This window comes from Pinus tabuliformis, chromosome 1_2 (assembly GCF_031772625.1).
Source record: "Pinus tabuliformis cultivar Carrire ecotype Pingquan chromosome 1_2, CPIR1, whole genome shotgun sequence".
Taxonomy (NCBI): domain Eukaryota; kingdom Viridiplantae; phylum Streptophyta; class Pinopsida; order Pinales; family Pinaceae; genus Pinus; species Pinus tabuliformis.
The window spans coordinates 729,831,560-729,851,507 of NC_142298.1; the positions used below are offsets into that span (position 1 = coordinate 729,831,560).

Here is a 19,948-nt window from a genome sequence, read left to right on the forward strand (position 1 = left end):
CTAATTAATTAATCATTATTACAATTATCATCATTATTTATGTTTATTATATTTATATATATATTTTATTCATAGCATTCTTCTTATGCCATGCATAATGTGGCCTTTGTAGTCTTAACCCTTTATTGAGCTTCCCTTCTTTGACTAGCCTCTTGACTCCATTTCCCCTTGTTTAGATTCCCACTAATCTCTTGATTCTTCCATCACCTTTTTACTCCTTTAAACTACAAAACATTGCTTTCTAAATCCAGTCTCTTATATCACACTGTGCCTCAATATTTAACTTTGATAATCCTATTGTTTAAGGATACCCCCTTTCAGCCGAGGGAGAGCCCACCTAAAGTTAGAGGATAGGTTGCTTAGGTGCATGTTTCATAGGCTGACATGCGAAAGGGTTTGTTGAGTCAAGTGTTTCACGGGATTCTCAGTGTATATGTTCATTATTTTTCTTCTCTTCTCAAGGTTTCTTATTTCAAGAATATTTAAAGTATGGAATGTATCCTTAAGTTATTGATTCTGGAAAAAGATTGGAGATATTTCAGTTGATTTGGAAGTTCTGTTGATTTACTTTTGTAATTTATGCAAGTGGGTTGTACTGTGAAGAATTCACTTGAGTAGCTTTAGTGAGTATGATTGAATTTAAAAGTGTGATTATAAACATGACAACCTGATAGATAGTTTTCATATTTGCTCATGACATGATCAGGTTAGAGAACTCACTGGGAAGTTTCCAGCAATATTGCCACTGGCTGTAGTACTGAAACAATTCCTGACAGATCGATGTTTGGATCATCCCTACTCTGGTGGTCTGAGTTCATATTGCTTGGTAAGTTAAGCTGTAAAAATGTAGGATTTCTTGTTTGTAATCCAGTCATCATGGTCGGTGAATGAATATTTTAGTTTTATCTACCCACTGTTCTTGAAATTTTATAGTTCTGTTCTCCATTTCTCGTGGTTTCTCTTTGCAGAAGTGGCTTCATAGTGTTTATGTGACGTCAGCTACATTTAGTTGATGCTTATTTTTGGAAGCTTGTTTATTTTTTCTCTTTTTATTATTTTTATTGAAGATTTTCAGCGTACATGTTGATTTTCTGTTGAATGGAATGGGTTAAAATCTCAATCTGAAATAGGAGTGAATCAAGCTTTTGATTATATATGCACTTCATTATTTCAAATTTGCAATGTCTTCTGAACTGAAGTAAAACAATTAAAGCAAAGGAACACAAAATGGAATTGGAATTGCAAGAGTAAATAAGATGCCCAACTGCTTTGTCTTTTTCTGGACTAATGTGGTCCAGGAATTGAAGCAGGTTATGTTTTTATGTTAGCATATATCACCAATGACAATGTAATCGCCACTTCCAATATGTAATAAAACAAGGAATATCATTGTAAATTTTAACATTACAAGAATGAAAATATTTGACACAGTTTTATATTGATTCTTATGCAAATAATCAACATCTATCGTTAACTGAACTGTAATCAAAGATAGACAAGGTTGATAAATAATAAGTGTACTAGTTTAATATTCTTGCCGATATTTATAAGAAAACGAATATAGTTATTTGGTGAGGACCAATGAAATCCAGCTCTGAACTTTTATCTTTGGCATGTCAATGGTTTTGGATGACAGCAATCCTTATCTTGCTGATCAATTTCCCTATTCCCAAAGCACAGGGATATGCAAGGTTTTGAAAAGGTTACCATGCAATACATCTAGTGAGTTACATGTGATTGTTTTGATCGGCCATCCTATTTGACACCCTCATTTGTGTTAGGATATTCCGACACATAGGATATAGTTAAGTTCAACTTGGTCTAGTATAGAGTTAGGTTAGAGTTAGGTAAAGTGTGTTTCTTTACTGTTGTACATTTTGTAACTTACAATCCGACGGTCACGATATGTAGTGATCCGACGGTTCACTCTCACCTCGGTATTACCGACACTTGATCCGTGGCTTGACACCCGATTGGTCCATGAGTTCTATTTAAAGCGCATGGAGGGTCATTGTTCGGGTAATCCGTGCATGAGAGAAGCTTATGTAAATTTTCATTCTTTGATTAATAAATTGCCTGTAGTACCCATGTTGGGACAGGCCGTGGACTGTTTCCCTCCTTGCACTCTGAGGGTTTTAACCACGTCAAAAATACTGGTGTATTGATTTGAGATCTGGTTGTGAGCGGTGTCCTTTTGGTATTCTTTCTGTGGAACTTACCCTGTAAATTCCTACATGGTATCGGAGCTATTTGAGGGCCGCGTCCGTTGGTGATCCAAATCTGAAGCCGGTAGAACTGCATGCGGCTGTCGTTTCCTAGATCTGCTGTTTCTGACTGCTTTCGGGCCGAGAGGACTGCTCTGTTGCGTTCGGAGCATCTGTTCCAGTGAGGAACCCCTTTCGTTTCACGCGAAAAGGTTTCCGGTAGCCCTAGCTGCGTCATTTTTCAGATCGGGAGGTATACAGTGTTTCTTTTGCAGTTTACTGTTATTTTCTCTCTGCTTATTTCGGTCGCAGTTTATTTAGCCTTTTTTTTTAACCGGATCTATACCTTTCATTTCTGCGTATGCTCTTTGCCCTGCGACTCTGTGCGATCTGGGCAAATCAGAAACAGAAAGGAAGGATTTTTCTCATGCGTATGCTCTTTTCCCTGCACCTTAGTGTGATCTCGGAAAATCAGAAACATTGAGAAAAATATTTAGTTTTTCGGCTAAAGCTAACTTTGAGATTTTTTTTAAAAATTTCTAGTTTTTTGGCTAAAGCTAACTTCGAGCCGCAAGGTTCGTTTTTCTTTGCATATTCGTGTTGGGTTTTGTGTTTTGTGTTTTGTAGGGAAAAAGAGCTTTCTCAAGGCAAGCACGCAAACCAAGGCCCCCCCCCCCTCTCTCTCTCTCTCTCTCTCAAATTTTTTGTATAGATCAATTGGTTCAAAGCTATTTTAAGAGAGTAGAGGTCTTGGGTTCAAGTCTCCATTTTGTGGGGGCGGATTTTTTCATTCCCGCACATTCGCGCACTTTGCCGGCAACGTCAACAAATTTTTTTCAAAAAGCCATAACTTCTTCATCCGGAAGCCTTTTTCAGAGCCGTTTTTTTTAAAACCGCCTATTTTTTCGAGATCTATCCATTGGAACACTTACTTTCAGCATCTTCAGCTTCAGTTTTTTTTAAAATGGAAAGTCCATGCCAAGTCATTCTTGACAGCACTAACTACTTCCAATGGGTAGAATACATGGAAGATTTACTTAGAAGTAAAGGTCTCTTCAGAATAGCCACAAACCAAGAGAAGAAACCAAAAGATGAAGACAAGGCGGCAAAATGGGAAAATAGACAAGATCAAGCACGTGGTTTGATAGGGATGTCTATTTCTCCTGATCTTAGATTCCACATTGCAGAACTTGAGACTCCTCATGAAGCATTAGAAAAACTTGCTAAAGTTTTTGGGATTAAAAATGAAATTAGAGCCCATCAACTTGAAAATGAGCTGCTTACTTTGGATCCTAATAATTTTTCTTGCATTGAAGATTTCTTGTCCAAATTCAAGACCCTTAGATATCTCTTGGAAGGTGTTAAAGTTAAGAAAGAAGATGGTAACCTTATTTATTCCATCCTTACTAAGTTGGGACCAGCCTACTCTGTATTTGTTTCCACTTTCCATTCTACAAGGGAAGCTTTCATTTGTCAAGGACAAGACTACAAGGCCCCTTCCTTTGACTCCTTTTGTGATTCCTTAATAAGAGAACAAGAAAAACTCTTACACCTTGGTCTTCTTAATCTTGGAAACTCTTCCACGAAAGCGTTAGCCGCCCAGCAGCAACCAAATTCAAAGAATCCTAAGAAGTCATATCCTCAAAAGAATGGTCCTAAACCATCTCAGCCTCAAAATGAAAGATCATTTCAGCAAAATGATAAGACCAATAAAAACAAATGGAAGAAGACTGATAGACATTGTAACTTTTGTAATCGAGATGGCCACTTAGAATCTAAATGCTTTAAGAAGATGGAAGCCTTGGAAGCCGCAATGAAGAAACATAACATCCATGTGGAGCCTACTTCAACTTCAACTTCCGGAATGGCACTTTCTGCATGTCATTGTCAATCATCTCAGTCTGGTTATGCATTAAATGTATCTTCTTCTTCTTCTCATTCTCATGAGTGGCTCATTGATTCTGGAGCCTCTTGTCACATGGCCAAAAACCAAGCCATGTTTTCTTCTTTAAATGATTGTAACACCAAAAATATATATATTGGTGATGATAGATCTCTTAATGTTGTAGGGACTGGAACTGTTCATCTAGACAATGGTCAGTTTAATGATGTATTATGTGTTCCAACCTTATCCTGCAACCTTCTATCTGTCTATCAGATAACTCATTCAGGTGAAGGTAAAATTGTTGAATTTTCACCTCATGATGTTGTAATCAAGGATCTAAAAGATCCTAAACAGATTCTAGCTACTGGTCTTGCTGATGATTCCAAAAGGTTGTATAAGTTTCACAACTTTGGGTCATCCAATCTTCCCTCAGTATTTGTTGCTCATAATGATGAAGTGAGCAAACTTTGGCATGAGCGATTTGGTCACTTAAACTATCGCTCCCTTCAGCATCTATGTAAAGAAAATATGGTGACAGGTCTTCCTATGGTATCTTGCAGAGATGGTGTTTGTTTCGGATGTGTACTCGGAAAACATCATCGGGACAGTTTTGACAAACGTGCCTCTTGGCACGCCTCAGCCCCTTTACAGCTTGTGCACAGTGATTTATGTGGTCCTCTTCCTGTTGCTTCATTCTCTGGCTGCAAGTACTTCTTAACTTTCATTGATGATTTCTCCAGACGCACTTGGGTATACTTCTTAAAACTCAAGAGCGAAGTATTTAACACTTTTTTGGCCTTCAAAGCCTTTGTTGAAAAACAATCTGGACATCAAATTCTTAAGCTAAGAACTGATAATGGTGGAGAATATGTTAAAAACACATTCATCAACTTTTGCACCGAAAATGGAATTCAAATGCAACATACTGTTCCATACACTCCACAACAAAATGGTGTAGCTGAAAGGAAAAATCGCACCTTAAAGGAAATGGCTAATTGTATGCTGCAATCTAAAGGACTCAGTCTTAGTTTTTGGGCCGAAGCAATTAATTGTGCAAATTATATAATCAATCGCACTCCTACTAAGGTTCTAGAGAATATCACTCCAGAAGAAGCTTGGAGTTCCATTAAACCAGATGTAAGTCACTTTCGTGTGTTTGGAAGTGAAGCATGGGCCCATATTCCAGATGAAAAGCATAAAGCTTTAGAACCTAAGAGTGAGAAATGTACTTTTGTTGGATATTCTGAAGATGTAAAAGGTTATAGACTTATTCCATTTAAGTCCAAAAATGTTATCATTAGAAGAGATGTAAAATTTGATGAAAATAAATCGGCCTGCGAGCCTAGTCCGGCGGATGTGCCACCTCTTCCTATCTCTTCTACTTTTGAAAACATTTCTTCTTCAGATGATGAAAGCGAGGATGATAATCCTCCCCCACCTTCTCAGGATCCTCAACTTCCAAGATGGGTCCGTGCTACTCGGGATGCAGCAGGTGATCTTGCCGGTGATCCTACAGATCAGCGACGTACACGTTCTCAGTTTGAAAGAGCCTCTTCTTTACTGGCTCAAGCTCCAGTAAATCATGATCCTGACACTTTTGCAGAAGCTTCAGGCCATCCACATTGGGAAGCAGCTATGAATGAAGAATATCATTCATTGATGACAAATGATACATGGGATCTTGTTCCTCTACCAAAGGGACGCAAACTTGTTAGATGTAAATGGGTTTACAGAACCAAGTATGGACCAGATGGGAAAGTTGATAAACATAAAGCTCGTCTCGTTGCTAAGGGCTTTTCACAGGTTGAAGGCATTGACTACACTGAAACCTTCTCCCCTGTTGCCAAAATGAACTCTATCCGCCTTGTTCTTTCCCTTGCTGCCTCTTTAAAATGGGAAGTCCATCAGATGGATGTTAAATCTGCCTTCTTGCATGGGGACTTGCAGGAAGAAATCTATATGGAACAACCCATTGGCTTCATACAAACAGACTCCAGCCTTGTTTGTCGACTTAAGAAATCCCTTTATGGCCTCAAGCAAGCTCCTCGGGCTTGGTATGCCAAAATGGATAGCTTTCTTTTAGAATCTGGCTTTTCTAGGTGTCATTCTGACAATACTGTCTACACCAAGAAAGTGGGCAACTCTCTTATCATCCTTGTTCTTTATGTTGATGATCTTATTCTTACTGGTAGTGATCCCAACCTTATAAACCATGTGAAGTCCAGCCTTAAAAAGAAATTTGAAATGACAGACTTAGGACATTACACTATTTTCTCGGTCTTCAAGTCTTGCAATCCCAAGAGGGTATTTTCCTTTCCCAGTCCAAGTATGCTTGTGATATTCTTCGTCATTTTCACATGGAAGACTGTAAGCCAGCCCCTTCTCCCTTTCAGTCTGGAGTCAAACTTTCAGTCTCTTGTACTTCTCCTGAAGTTGATGCTACCTTATACCGTCAACTTGTCGGAAAACTCTTGTATTTAACCCATACTCGTCCTGATCTTTCCTTTGCTGTTGGCCTTGTTGCTCGTTTTATGCAAAACCCCCGTGAAAGTCATTGGAAAGCAGCTAAAAGAATACTTCGTTATGTTCGAGGTACAGTACAGTTTGGGATTCATTACAGTGCCAAAGCAGCTCCTCTGTTAGTTGGTTTCACTGATTCTGATTGGGCTGGTGACCCTGATGATCGGAAGTCTACTGCCGGTTATGTCTTCACTCTTGGTTCAGGACCTATTACATGGGCTTGTAAGAAACAGGCTGCCATTTCTCTTTCGTCAGCAGAAGCAGAGTATCGTGGTGCCGTGGAAGCTAGTAAGGAAGCCTTGTGGCTTCGTCAGATCCTATCAGAGTTTGGCTTTGAGCAGCAGCATCCAACCACACTTTGGTGTGATAATCAAAGTGCCATTCAGCTATGCAAAGATCCAGTCCAGCATCAGCGCAGCAAACACATTGAACTACACATGCACTTCATCAGAAAGCTCATTCATGACCATGTTCTTGAAGTGCAATATTGTCCAACAGATGATCAGGTTGCAGACATCTTCACAAAGGCTCTCACAGAGGCGAAGTTCACTAAACTTCGATATATGCTTGGAGTTCAGGAAGTTGTCACTAAGGGGGGATAGGCTCTAGTGCCTCCTTCCTTCTCCTATTGTGTCATATTTGTAAATCCTTCAATCCTATCCCAAGTTGTTCTTAAGGGGGGATGTTAGGATATTCCGACACATAGGATATAGTTAAGTTCAACTTGGTCTAGTATAGAGTTAGGTTAGAGTTAGGTAAAGTGTGTTTCTTTACCGTTGTACATTTTGTAACTTACAATCCGACGGTCACGATATGTAGTGATCCGACGGTTCACTCTCACCTCGGTATTACCGACACTTGATCCGTGGCTTGACACCCGATTGGTCCATGAGTTCTATTTAAAGCGCATGGAGGGTCATTGTTCAGGTAATCCATGCATGAGAGAAGCTTATGTAAATTTTCATTCTTTGATTAATAAATTGCCTGTAGTACCCACGTTGGGACAGGCCGTGGACTGTTTCCCTCCTTGCACTCTGAGGGTTTTAACCACGTCAAAAATACTGGTGTATTGATTTGAGATCTGGTTGTGAGCGGTGTCCTTTTGGTATTCTTTCTGTGGAACTTACCCTGTAAATTCCTACAATTTGAACTACTCTACAAGCTTCAGTAGTGTCCAGGAGCTGTTTGTGTTTGTGACAACATAGTCACTGCCATAAGGTTTTGCAGTATCAGGTGTATCTGGGGATGGCATCTGAAAACCTCTTTAAGTGCAGTTCTATTAGAATCAAAACTTAAAAAATTACATAAATAAAAATAAAAAGTTACATCAAACATAGATCCTGAAATATGATATCTGTCCTGAGTCACAAGTCCCGATATGATAAAAAAAGTGTATCTCATGAGATGATCATCATTAGGCATCTATATACTGCAAGGCTAAAAAAAGTGTATCTGATGAGATGATCATCATTAGGCATCTTTAAACTACAAGGCTAATCATCTTGAACTAAATATAAATTATCCCCCTACCCCTTTTATGGGGAAAGGTCAGCAATGTCATTCTTCGTCTAGAAGTAGTAGGTGGACGTGTTGAGCCTAAGTTTGAGGCGGAAGGTGAAACTCTTGGGGAAATGTGGAAGATGAAGTGGGATTTCTTCCATCTCTTCCCCTAGTTGGCAGTCCCTGTGAAGGTGGCCGTGGTGGCATTTATTGCAGCACACTTTCGATTTCCCCCCCCTGGTCCAAATCTGTCTCTCCTACAAGTGAAGCAACCTCCCGCTGCTGCTCCTGCTCCTAGTCCTCCAACTCCTTAGCCTCTTGTTCCAACCACTTAGGTGCCTCCAACATGATAGGCCTCTTGGGCTCCACACTTTATGGACTTATGGTGTCAAGTGCGTCCATTGAAATGGCATCTGTATCGGGTACTTTGTTTATTAGCATGGCCCATAACCTGAGATTGTACTAGACATAGACCATGTCATTGAGGTGATGGACATCCTGCATGAGGGGCATTTTGTGATTAGAGGATGATGTCCCGTGGGCAAATGCCATAAAGTAAATTAATGAATTTATAAAAAAAATTAAATTTAAATTTGAAAATTTCTACCCTGTTGCACTTCTTGGAGTGTATCTTTTCAAAGACTCTCCAATTATGCTCACACCTTGAAGAGATGCAAGTTTGACTTGGCACTTGAAAGGTAAGTTTTTGCAACTTTGGCACACTTCTACCATAGTTTGCCCATCAAACATCTAGAACAAATAAATGGAAAGGATTCAGATTTCCAAGGAAAGACAATGAGTTATATTTCAATTTTCCATTAAGTAATAAATGTAAAATAGAATCATAGATAGAAAGGAAACACATTGAAATTTGAAAGTTTGAAAATTGAAATAATTTTTACTTGCAACTTACTTGGCATCCCAACGATCTTGTCTTGGATAGCCATATCAAACCCAAATGTCCTAGAAATCAACTTATATACCCCTAGTTGTTTGGAAATATCGTTGCGTTCAACGGAAGTCAACACCATCCTCTAAATATATTGGTAAAATTTGTCCTTAACCTCTGCATCCAACCTAAATCCACATGCATAAAAGAATGCAGGGTCGAGGTAGAGATCTGTTGCATGAATCCAATGATGGAGAGTGTTGTTCTATTTCTCATCAATCATACCTCATATCTTGTCTTGTCTAGTGAATCCATGTTCCCCCTTGTCCTCATAGCTGTTGAATTTTCTAAGTCTATCCCTTAGAAAATTAATTTGTATTCTGCTGGTTTATTTCTTTTCTTGTAAATTCTGAACAAGTTATTTAAAACATATAAATAATGAAATAAACACAATACAGTCTCAACATCTACAGATCATCAGCCGAAAGAAAACAAACACACAAGTGACACCGTTATTTTTGGACAAATGTCCCTGGAAAAACCCAATGCGGGAAAACCGGTGCAACTATTATGAGGGTTTATTATTATGCAATATTTCCTTGAGTACAATTGGGTGCCTAACCGGCTCACCCGACAGATAAAAATACACGGCAACAATACCTCTCTATTTGGAAATAGGTATTCAGAAAACCTGTCCCACGAAACCCTCTCCAGCGACTCTGAAGCTCTGCGCTGGCCCTTCTGGCCTCTACGTCAGCCTCAAACCTCTCTGCGCCAGCCCTTTGAGGCACTGCGTAGCCTCTGGGACCCTCTGTGTCAATCCTGTAGCCTCTGCGTGGATGACATAGTCCCTATGGCCTCTGCGCTGTCTCTGCTAGGCTCTGCGTGGCCTGAACTGGTTGCTGCCTCTCGCTCTTTGCTTCTGTGCTGGTCTCTTGGCATTGTCTCTGCCTCTCTGCCCAGTACTCACTGCCCCTCACTGTTGATCACTAATTCGACTTTGCTTAGCAACCCCGCTCTAGCAAGTCGAATGACTGATCACTCAGTTGTGTTCTCCAATTGACCCTCAAGCCTCCTCTTATACTTTTCATGTTGGTCCTTCAACGACCGAGATTAAATCTCTAATCAATGGCTAAGATTAGATTTGGCTTGATCCATGAATTTTGGAACCTTCTAACCCAGTTTTATTTTAATACCCATTAATATTTTATTTTTCCTAACTTTAGACTTAGGAACTCCATTAAAAACATTAATTATTTTAATATCTCCCAAACTAGGTACAACTGTCCAAACCATTTCTGGGTCTTGGAGATCTCATGTTCTTTAGCCTCTCCACCAATTTTCATGGCTAGAGCACATCTGATGCTACCCCAAATCAACAATAGCATCGATGGATAACTTCCTTGGCCCTATCCATGTCCTCATACAAGTAGTCCATTGTAGTATTTTCATCATAAACCAAGCGAAGAACCTTTACTAAAGGTTCATTGATAGCACACAACTCCGCCACTCCCATCCAAAAACTCTGATTTGTCTCACAAGTTGGGGTGTCACAGCTGACTCGCGTGTCCACTTTAGTGTTATAGACACAAGCATTCGACTCATCTGAGAGAAACATCCTTTACAATTCCAACATTGAATTATGGTGAGATTGATTAGAAATGAAGCTAGTTGCGAAACATGTGATAGCAGGACAGACCAACACTGTGCCCCCTGTGAACTGTCTCATGAGTGCTAGAGAAAATGTATGAATGTAAATATATTTTGTAACACTCCAAGGAATTTTCCCCTTGTCCTCTAGCATCAAATCAATGCAATGGGTGGCACAAGGAGTCCAATATAAGCTTCGATACACTCTCCATGAGCAACTTGCTAGCAACAACATAGTTAGTGACGTTGTCCATAACGACTTGGACAACATACTGTGGACCTATCTCCGGGATGAAGTTATCCAATTGCTCACATAATAACTGTGTATCTTTAACATATGCAGATGCATAAATAGATTTGATAAACATTTCCCCCCTTGGACAATTAGCCAAGAAATTTAGAATGGACTTGCCCTTCCCATCTCACCAACCGTTTGACATAATGGAACATCCTATGATCTCCCATGATTCTTTCAACTTAGGCAATCTCCTTGTGCCATTGACCTTTTCCCCTTGATGGAGATGCCCTCTCAAGTCATTATATGAAGGGCTCTTGTAGCCGAGACCAATATCAACAACAACTTCAAACATGGAAATGGTAGAATGGGTTGTTCTTAGCAATTTTGAATGGTATGTCACTCCATAGAAAGCATTTTTCCATGCTTTTGTTAGTCTCTTCCTTCTCCTTCTATTTCATCATTGACCTAATAGAAGGGTGCCACCTAATCATGGATCTTGACACAAAGAGAGGGGAGGACATTGAGGGGCCATGCATCGTGGAATGTGAGCCTGAGGGTTGGCTTTCCCCCACTCCTCAGAAGCTCGTAGATCTATTTGTGAGCTCAAGCCTTGCTTCTTCTGTTTGTCTCTCTTCTTATGCATTTGAAAAATGGATTGGTTTGCAATATGTATAATTTCTGGGGTGGATGCTGGGCAATGATCCACTTCATTCCTTGACATTTTGGGAAGGTGGTATTTCAAAGGACTGATTCCACCAAACATTTCCATACAACATAACTTGCAATTCAACCTCATCCTATTATGATCCTCATAGGGTAGACCATACTCCCACATTGGGACCAATGGCTTTGGCATTTTGATTCTTGAAATGTGAAGATTCTATAGTCTAGAGAATTGATTTCAATTTGTAAACTTGTGAGACAAAAAAAGAGGGGAACTTAGAAATAGAACGAAAATCCACAAAGTTGAAAAACATAAAAAATGCTCCAACTAAAATACCCTAGCTACATAAGTATTATGTACTCCATTCAAATAGGGAAAAATGAGGTATATCTAATGAACATTGCATACCCTATGCTAGATCTTGAAAAACAATGAAAAGGAAGGCAATTTTTTTTACTTACCTGGAAATATGGATATGGTATTTTGGAGTAGATCTTGACTCCACAAATGCTGAGCTGATGACAAATAAAACCATGGATTTCCCCTTGTTTGTTGCTTGAAAAATGTTCACAAGGTGGTTTCTCCCCTCAGCTCAATCTCGTCAACACAAAAGCCCAAAATGACCCCAAAGAACCTAACCTAGAATTTTTAATTCACCAAAATGAGTAGCAGGGTGGTAACTTGCATCGTCTTACGATAATTGCTGAAATTATTGTGATAAATCCAAATTATGTAAAATATTGGTTAAGTTCAGGCAATAATATTTACGAGGGGGAGTTTCGCTAATTATCGCGATACGTGCAACACTTATTAGAATTGCCATGTACAACCTTGAGAAGCAAGAAAATACAAATATGAGACAAGGATTGGACCCCTCTTAGCTCCAGAATGTGAAGTCAACTTCATAACTCTTTCCCAAAGATCATTCATTATTGTAATTGGCATTGGTAGAGGATCAATATTTGTGGTCTTCTTTCCTTTCACCTGTAGTTCAAGTTTCCCTTATATTTGCCTAATTATAATTCTCAAAGCTTTGGCTTGGCTATTGTTACTTGTTATAATCACTCATCCCCTTTAGATTTAGGTCTTTTGTGGAACATCAAAAAAATTTCAATTTCATTTTTTTAGACTAGCTTTCTCACTCGCCTTTATATGAAAAATTAATATAAAGCTATTACTTATAGGTGATTGGAGGCTTCCATAGTTAGTCATATTGTTGGAGATATCTAGAAGCGAACTGTGTAATGGTTTTGGTCTATCCAACGTTTTAGATGGTTACTGCATCCATCATCAGGGACCAAAGAGCTAATGTGAGTAAACAAGCGCTGAAGAGCCAATTTATAGGATAACCAAGATTAAGCGTCTGTTGGATTAAAGTGTGGTTAGGAAATTTGGTCAAGGTAAAAAATTATAAAAACTATAAAAATAATTTTATGAGGGAAATCTCCAACAACAAAGCTATTACTTGTGTTTTGTTTCATTTGTTGAGGGAAAATTTTTCAAATGTACTTGTGTTAAGATGTATATTTTAGACTATACATCTTTGAATGCTAGAAAGGTATTTGAAGAGAAATTTGAGATTCAAAATTGTTAACTCTAGTGTGCACAATTTGTAAATCTTCTCTCGAGGGGCATGTTGCATTGTGTCTTATAATGGAAGCTTTGCAAAAATAGTTTCTTCTTGGAGATTTTCTCAGTAAATGAAAACTGTTGTTATCATCATGGTCTCTTTAAGTTATAACCGAAGGAAACAACATTTGCTTACTTGCATTGTTCTGTTTTACGATTTTACCTTCTTCATAATTTGGAAGTTTATCACTCGTATTTTCAGACCCCAGAATGACAACACCCAAGAACTTGAGATGTGGTTTTACTATCTAGTATAGTCAATCATCAACCCCAGAATGACAACTCTAGAGAACTTCAGATTTGGTTTTACTGTCTAGTATAGTCAACTTCAAGGAATCACTATGGAGCTTTCCCTGATACTGTAGTAGAGGATTAAAAAAACCCATTTCTATTGCATGATTTTGGATTTGCCTTTAACATGGTTAGAGATTGAGCTATGAGAACTAAATGCATGTATCACTACAATGAGTGATCTGTGAATTTGTACCATTCTGAGGTGATCCAAAGAAGTTCAAGGAAAGTTGTTATGAACATACATATATATCAAATAGTATAAATATGAATCAATAAGAATTAATAACTATAATTAATAATTATGAAAGGACATTTCTCAAAGGACATGTATTATGAATGTAATTTATGTAAAAATAATAAAAATAGATAATAAATAATAATCATAATATTAAGTAATAATTAGTTAAACAAAGAGGCATGTCTCTACAGACATGCTTGTTCGTGAAAGGGTACTTACTTGACTATATATACAGGACCCTCATTTCCAATTGTAACATCATTTTTATTCATACATTTTAATATATATATTCTTGTATCTCAATGGAGATCTACATATTCCAAGTCTTCTGGAGTATTTAACTTGAAGAACGAACTTTGTTCGTTCCATTTGGTATCAGAGCCACATTGGTAGATCCCGACCTTTGGCCATCAACTTATCATTTGCAACTAAAGTGTTTTCGCTACATGAGTTGGAGTTTCTCCATTTTCAGTTAGGCCCTTGGCCACTTGAAAAAAAGAGTTAAATAAAAGAATTGGAAAAAAAATTATAAAAGAAAAGAGTTAGAAAAAAGAATTAGTTAATTAAAAAATAAAAAAGGCCTTTGGTCATTGACATTTCAATTATTTTAGTAAAAAAAATATAGTCTGATGTAAATTTTGAAGGAGAACATTCATATATATAAAAAACGGTTCTACATTATTGATAAAAGGTGCATGATAAAGTCAAAAGGGAATCTTTCCAAATATCTTTAAAACTATATGTAAGAAGAGAAAGAGTAGATAATATCATCTTGATTCTTCATTAAATGGTTCACAAACTTGTGGTATTAGCAACCCGTGGTAATTGCCCATGATATTTTCAAGGTAAAAGAAGAACAAAAGGAATACAAAATCTATTTATGTGAATGGTAAGTTTTACTTTTATGTGGAGAAAATTAACCCCAAAGAGATGAATAGCCATGTTTCACTAGGGTTGTAACTTTTCAAAAAGAAAAAAAAATTATAAATATATATAGAAAAAAAAGTTTATTAAAAAAACAAAATAAAGAAAAAAAGAGAGTTAAATTTTTTTTTTTAATAAAAAAGGAGAGAGCTATTAAGGGAAATTATAAAGTTAAAAAGGTATCAAAGGGTTTCAAGGTTTTTATAACTTGAAAAAAAAGGGGTATTGTTATTGAAAGAAAGAATAATTTTTATAAAACTTATATGTGAGTCAATTTTAAAATAAAGTCAAAAAGAAAAAGAAAAGATTATAAATAAAAGACATATAAAGAGAAGTTTTATATTATAAAGGGGTATTTTAAAGAAAAGTTCAAGTCATAAAATTATTGAAAATATATACAAGTACAAAGCGGGTATTAGTAGAGAAGGTTACTTAAAAGATCCACATATTAAAGTATATAAAAGATTAAATCTAGAACTATAAAGAGACACAAGGATAACAATTTATAACAAAGGAAGAATACTTTTAAAAAATATTATAATAAATATAAGGAGCAGTTTATTTAAATAGTGGAGCTATATCAATTTTTTTTAAAGTGGGAATATATATATATATATATATATATATATATATATCAAGAAGGATATTTTTATAAGATATATAAAAGGTTATACAAGGAAAATAATAATATTTTATTATAGAGATTAAGGGGCTATCTTCAAAAACCTTAATTTCATCTCCAAAAAAGCAAATGGAGCCTAATTCAAAAGGAATGGAAGGAAAATTTTCCTATAAAAGTATTCCAATTGCAAATTGTAGATTAATTACATTAAAAGGGAATACCCAAGGGGAGGAGATTAATATCACTATCAACACAAGTCGCGAGGAAAATTACATCAATGTTGATTTGGCAAATCAACTTTAAATTCCACAGTCAAACATAGGATAAAGAACATATATTTTTGGCAAAAAAGAATATGAAATTAATGATTTACAAGTGACAATTGATCATTATGAGTACATATCTCAATTTCGTGTCGTAACTATGCTTGACAAAGAGGTTGACATAATTCTCGGTCGACCTTGGTTCAAGGAATTAGGTACGTTCATTCTAAACACAGAAAACAAATTCTTGATGTTTCCTTACAAGAGAAAGATGACCACCTTCCACGATGTGACAATGAACTTAGAACTGATAAAGCCTTCATCAGAAGACTTTAAGGATATTTCGGAATTACTGTTTCAAGGTAATAAAAAAACTATACTAAAGAAGTAGAAAGAGCTTGAAGAAGTCATTTCCAGTAAAGATGAAGAAAATTCGCGCCTCAGAGAACACAATGAAAATTTACTTGAACAAGTTAAGAAAGTTAAGGCCATAAAGAAGGAACTCAAGAAGCACTTGTTGGAACAAGAAGAAGAAAATTTACTTTTAAAGAACCTTAATCAAATATTATTAGAACAAATCAAAGGTTTAAAAGATGATGAGGCTACTAAGAATCAAATCAACAATCTAGAAAGCGGAGAGGTTTTACACCTAAGGATTCATAACCAAAACCTCCTTACACAAATAAAGAAGCTTAAACGTGACACGAAGTCACTAAATGACAAGTTAGAACAACTTCAAGAAATAGTATCGAAGTCTTCAGTCGTTTCAGTCCGAGTTGAAGAAAATGGAACGAATACCGATTCAGTCTCACAACTCTAGAAGATGAGAAACCAATAGAAGTTAAAATGTATTCAGATGTTGTAGATCAAACGAAGGAATATTGTGAAGATTTTCTAACCAACTCGATGACATCGAAGCCTAAAGTAAATCAAAATCTTGCCACACACATGATAAGGGAAACCAAAAGAAATCTTTATCTACAACTGAATCACAAGAACATACATTTCAATCAATCCACGAATTTGTATCACTTAGAACATAAACAACAAACTTATGTTCCGAAGAATACTGAAGTGTGCACAACTCAGTTCAATGATAATAGTTCATCACAAGTTTCTAGTAATCAAAAGATTTCACAAAATATTAATTTAGGATGGTCAGATCCTTCCTCCATGCGACAATTTTATATATTACTCCAAGGATCATATCAACTTGTATCGACAAATATGACTGTCCCGAGACGAGAAGACATTCGTAGTAGAAAAAGAGATCAAGCCTTTTCAACAACAAGCTTTGAGGACAAAACTTTTTTAAAGGGAAGGCAATGTTATGAATGCAATTTATGTAAAAATAATAAAAATAGATAATAAATAATAATCATAATAAATATGTAATTAAGTAATAATAAGTTAAACAAAGAGGCATGTCTCTATAGACATGCCTGTTCGTGAAAGGCTACTTACCTGACTATATATACAGGACCCTCATTTCAAATTCTAACAGCATTCTTACTCATACATTTTAATATATATATTTTTGTATCTCAATGGAGATCTACATATTCCAAGTCTTCTAAAGTATTTAACTTGAAGAACGAACTTTGTTCGTTACAACATGACTATTAATAAAAGGGCACTGTAGTTAGGTATATATATTGGGTCCCATTTTACTATTATATCATATGAATTCTTCATACATTATTCTATATGTTATTATTTCATTCTTGAATGGACTAGTTTATATTCCAAATATTTTGTATATCTTCTTTGTGATCTAGATTTTTTTATCACACTTGGTATCAAAGCTTGGTTTTCAGATTTCGACCATTGGCCATATAAGCTTTTTTAGCCATTCAAAATTCTTTTAGAAACTTTATCCCTATTCTCTAGGTCCTTGATAATATTTTGGCTTTTGGCCACACTTATTTCTGTGATTATGAAAGAAGAAGAAAAGCTAGAAAGGTATGGAAAAACAGAAGGAAAACAAATATCTCTTTACATGAATGGTAAGTTTTATCTTTTTAAGTGGAGGAACTAACCAACGAATTAAAGGTGCGTAAGCGGAAATAGATGTTATATATATGCCAAAAAGGGTGAAGGAATTATATATGTAAAAAGGAATTTTTTGACGCTATAAAAGGGGTTTGAATGCATACACTATCAATAAATATCATTAAGGATAGCGAGAATCATACCCATGTATCAATTGCCTCTATCAGTCCAACACAAATCGTAAAACCTAATCGACATTGTGGCCAATGAAGTCACCAATATTTAATGGGTTTACATGTTAAATTTCTAATACCAATCTAGATATATTTTTCTCTCAACATCTATTTATTCCCATAAATTTATTTTATTACCTAAATAATTTTTAAATTGCTGAAAAATAAAATCACTGATATTGTTAACTTCTAGAAATTAATATGCAGTGGAAAAATAAAAAGAGAGATATCAATCATATCTCAACAACAAATATACACCCATAACAATTCTCCTTCATTCAATAATCTCACGAAAATCTGGGTTTCGACCCACAAATAAAATACACGGAAAAATGCAATGACTGGAAACTGTAACTCAGCTCACTGGGAATAATTTGGCTGAAGTAATTTTGACCCCCCTGGAAATCAGTCCCTGAAGAAATTATGCCTGGAGAATTCGGCCCACCTCTCACCTACAATACGGGCCTAGATAAATTGGCCTCTCCAATTTGTAGCCTCCTTCATGCTTCAACTATTTGGCCTTCCTTGATCTCGAAATCTCAGCCTCATGGAAATATTGGCAAATCACCCTGCACTCTTCCTCTTTCTCTTCAGTCTAGATGAGCCTCTCACTTTGGAGAAAATCGCTCTCTCCATTTGTGAGAAAATCATTTTCTCAAAATGCTGTGGGTGTCTCTTGTCTTGTGTCTTCTTCTCTCCCTTAGGCTTCTCTTTATAATCTTCATTAAGCCAAATCCCTAAGCCTAATCTCCCAAGTGATTTACAATTGAGATTAGATTCACCTCACTTGAGATCAACGAGTAATATCATATACAAGTCACTTAAATAGTTTTATTGTTTATTTCCTTGCTTTGGCTTATTACTCTGTTAGAAAAGGATTTCCAAGGACAAGTGTTCCTAAGGCTTGGTGTCTAGCCTAGGAAAGAGTGTCCTATTGTGACCACCTTAACTTTATAAACATAAAGTGACTTTAAGAGAAATAAAGTCATAAAGTGACTTTAAGTGATAAAGTGATTTTATAAACATAAATTCGTAAAGTACCTTTTGAGTAATTAATGAAAAGGGGACTAAGGGGAAAAATGTCTCATGGGTCAATGAGAGATAAGATCCATTGTTCATCTAATTGGCTAAGATCTATTCTTTGCCATTAGATGTTAGGATTAGGTCTCTCTTCTTAATAAGAGATCAAAAGGGAAAAAGTAAGGGGGAAATGGCACCATTTGCACCCTTGCTTCATGAGATTTGGAGACAAGGATCTAAGGACGGTAAGAGGAAAAGGTACAACAGAGGAAGGAGGGTACGACAGTTGGTACAACAACTACAACAACAAGGAAATCAACATGTATTCCATGGATAGCAGGAGGCACACATATTGAGGCATCTTCTTGAGTGTTTGACTGAGCTCCAACATGATTTTTGAGGCTGGCTAGGCAGAAAATCGAGGATCTGTTTGAGTGCATTTATAATTTTATTACTGTTAGAGGGGCCAAATTTACTGCTGTTAGATCAATGTATTTTTCTAGGAGGCAGGCTCAGAAACAGAGGTATACTGATGGAACATTTATTGCAGCCTCTCAATGCTGTCAGACAATAATTTTTGAGCACATCTGGGCATAGAAAACAAGGTAGAAAAGCACAGCATTTTAGGAGACTGCTACAACACAAAAAAAGAAGGAAATTTGACCATGAGATTGTTGAAATGTAACTAGTGTCAGTCTTCATAATTGTACTTGAGTCTTCATTTAATAAATCAATTGATTCTATAAGAAGAGATTTTCGTGGGATTTCCTCTCTAGGAGAGGTTTTGGTCATGGCTAGCAGCCTAAATCTGGTGTTCTTGTGTTTGCATTGTGATCTTATTGGCATTTGTCTTGATGATGAACAAAACTAAATAATGGTGAAAATGTCCTAATATAAATCAGAAGAAAATATCAAGGATTGAAGATAAATTTAGTTAATAAATACTCCAACTCTCTGCCCTAGATTTCGCAACATGGTATCAGAGCGAGGTTTTGAACAGTGGGCAGAAAGAAGATCAGTTTGGCATCATATCATCTCAAGGAAATCAACTACCATAGACCAAATTTTGGAGGCTAAAGGATCAATTTTCTGGGCACATTTTTCTAGCCCTGATTGCATATATAAGGTCACGGGCATTCTCAAGGCTAGCAAGGTCACTTGGAGGGCTTTCAAACCCTGATTC

The 19,948-nt window shown here is 36.6% G+C and overlaps 1 protein-coding gene across 3 annotated transcripts in view; it reads left to right on the forward strand.

Moving 5' to 3' along the window:
- Positions 1–19,948, forward strand: part of MEE44 (Nucleotidyltransferase family protein) — a 265,903-nt gene that overhangs the window by 145,416 nt on the left and 100,539 nt on the right. For all 3 annotated transcript variants that reach the window (XM_089395863.1, XM_089395862.1, XM_089395861.1), the window contains one exon: positions 707–826. In XM_089395863.1, coding sequence (XP_089251989.1) covers positions 707–826 — 120 coding nt within the window. The remainder of the gene's footprint in view (positions 1–706; positions 827–19,948) is intronic.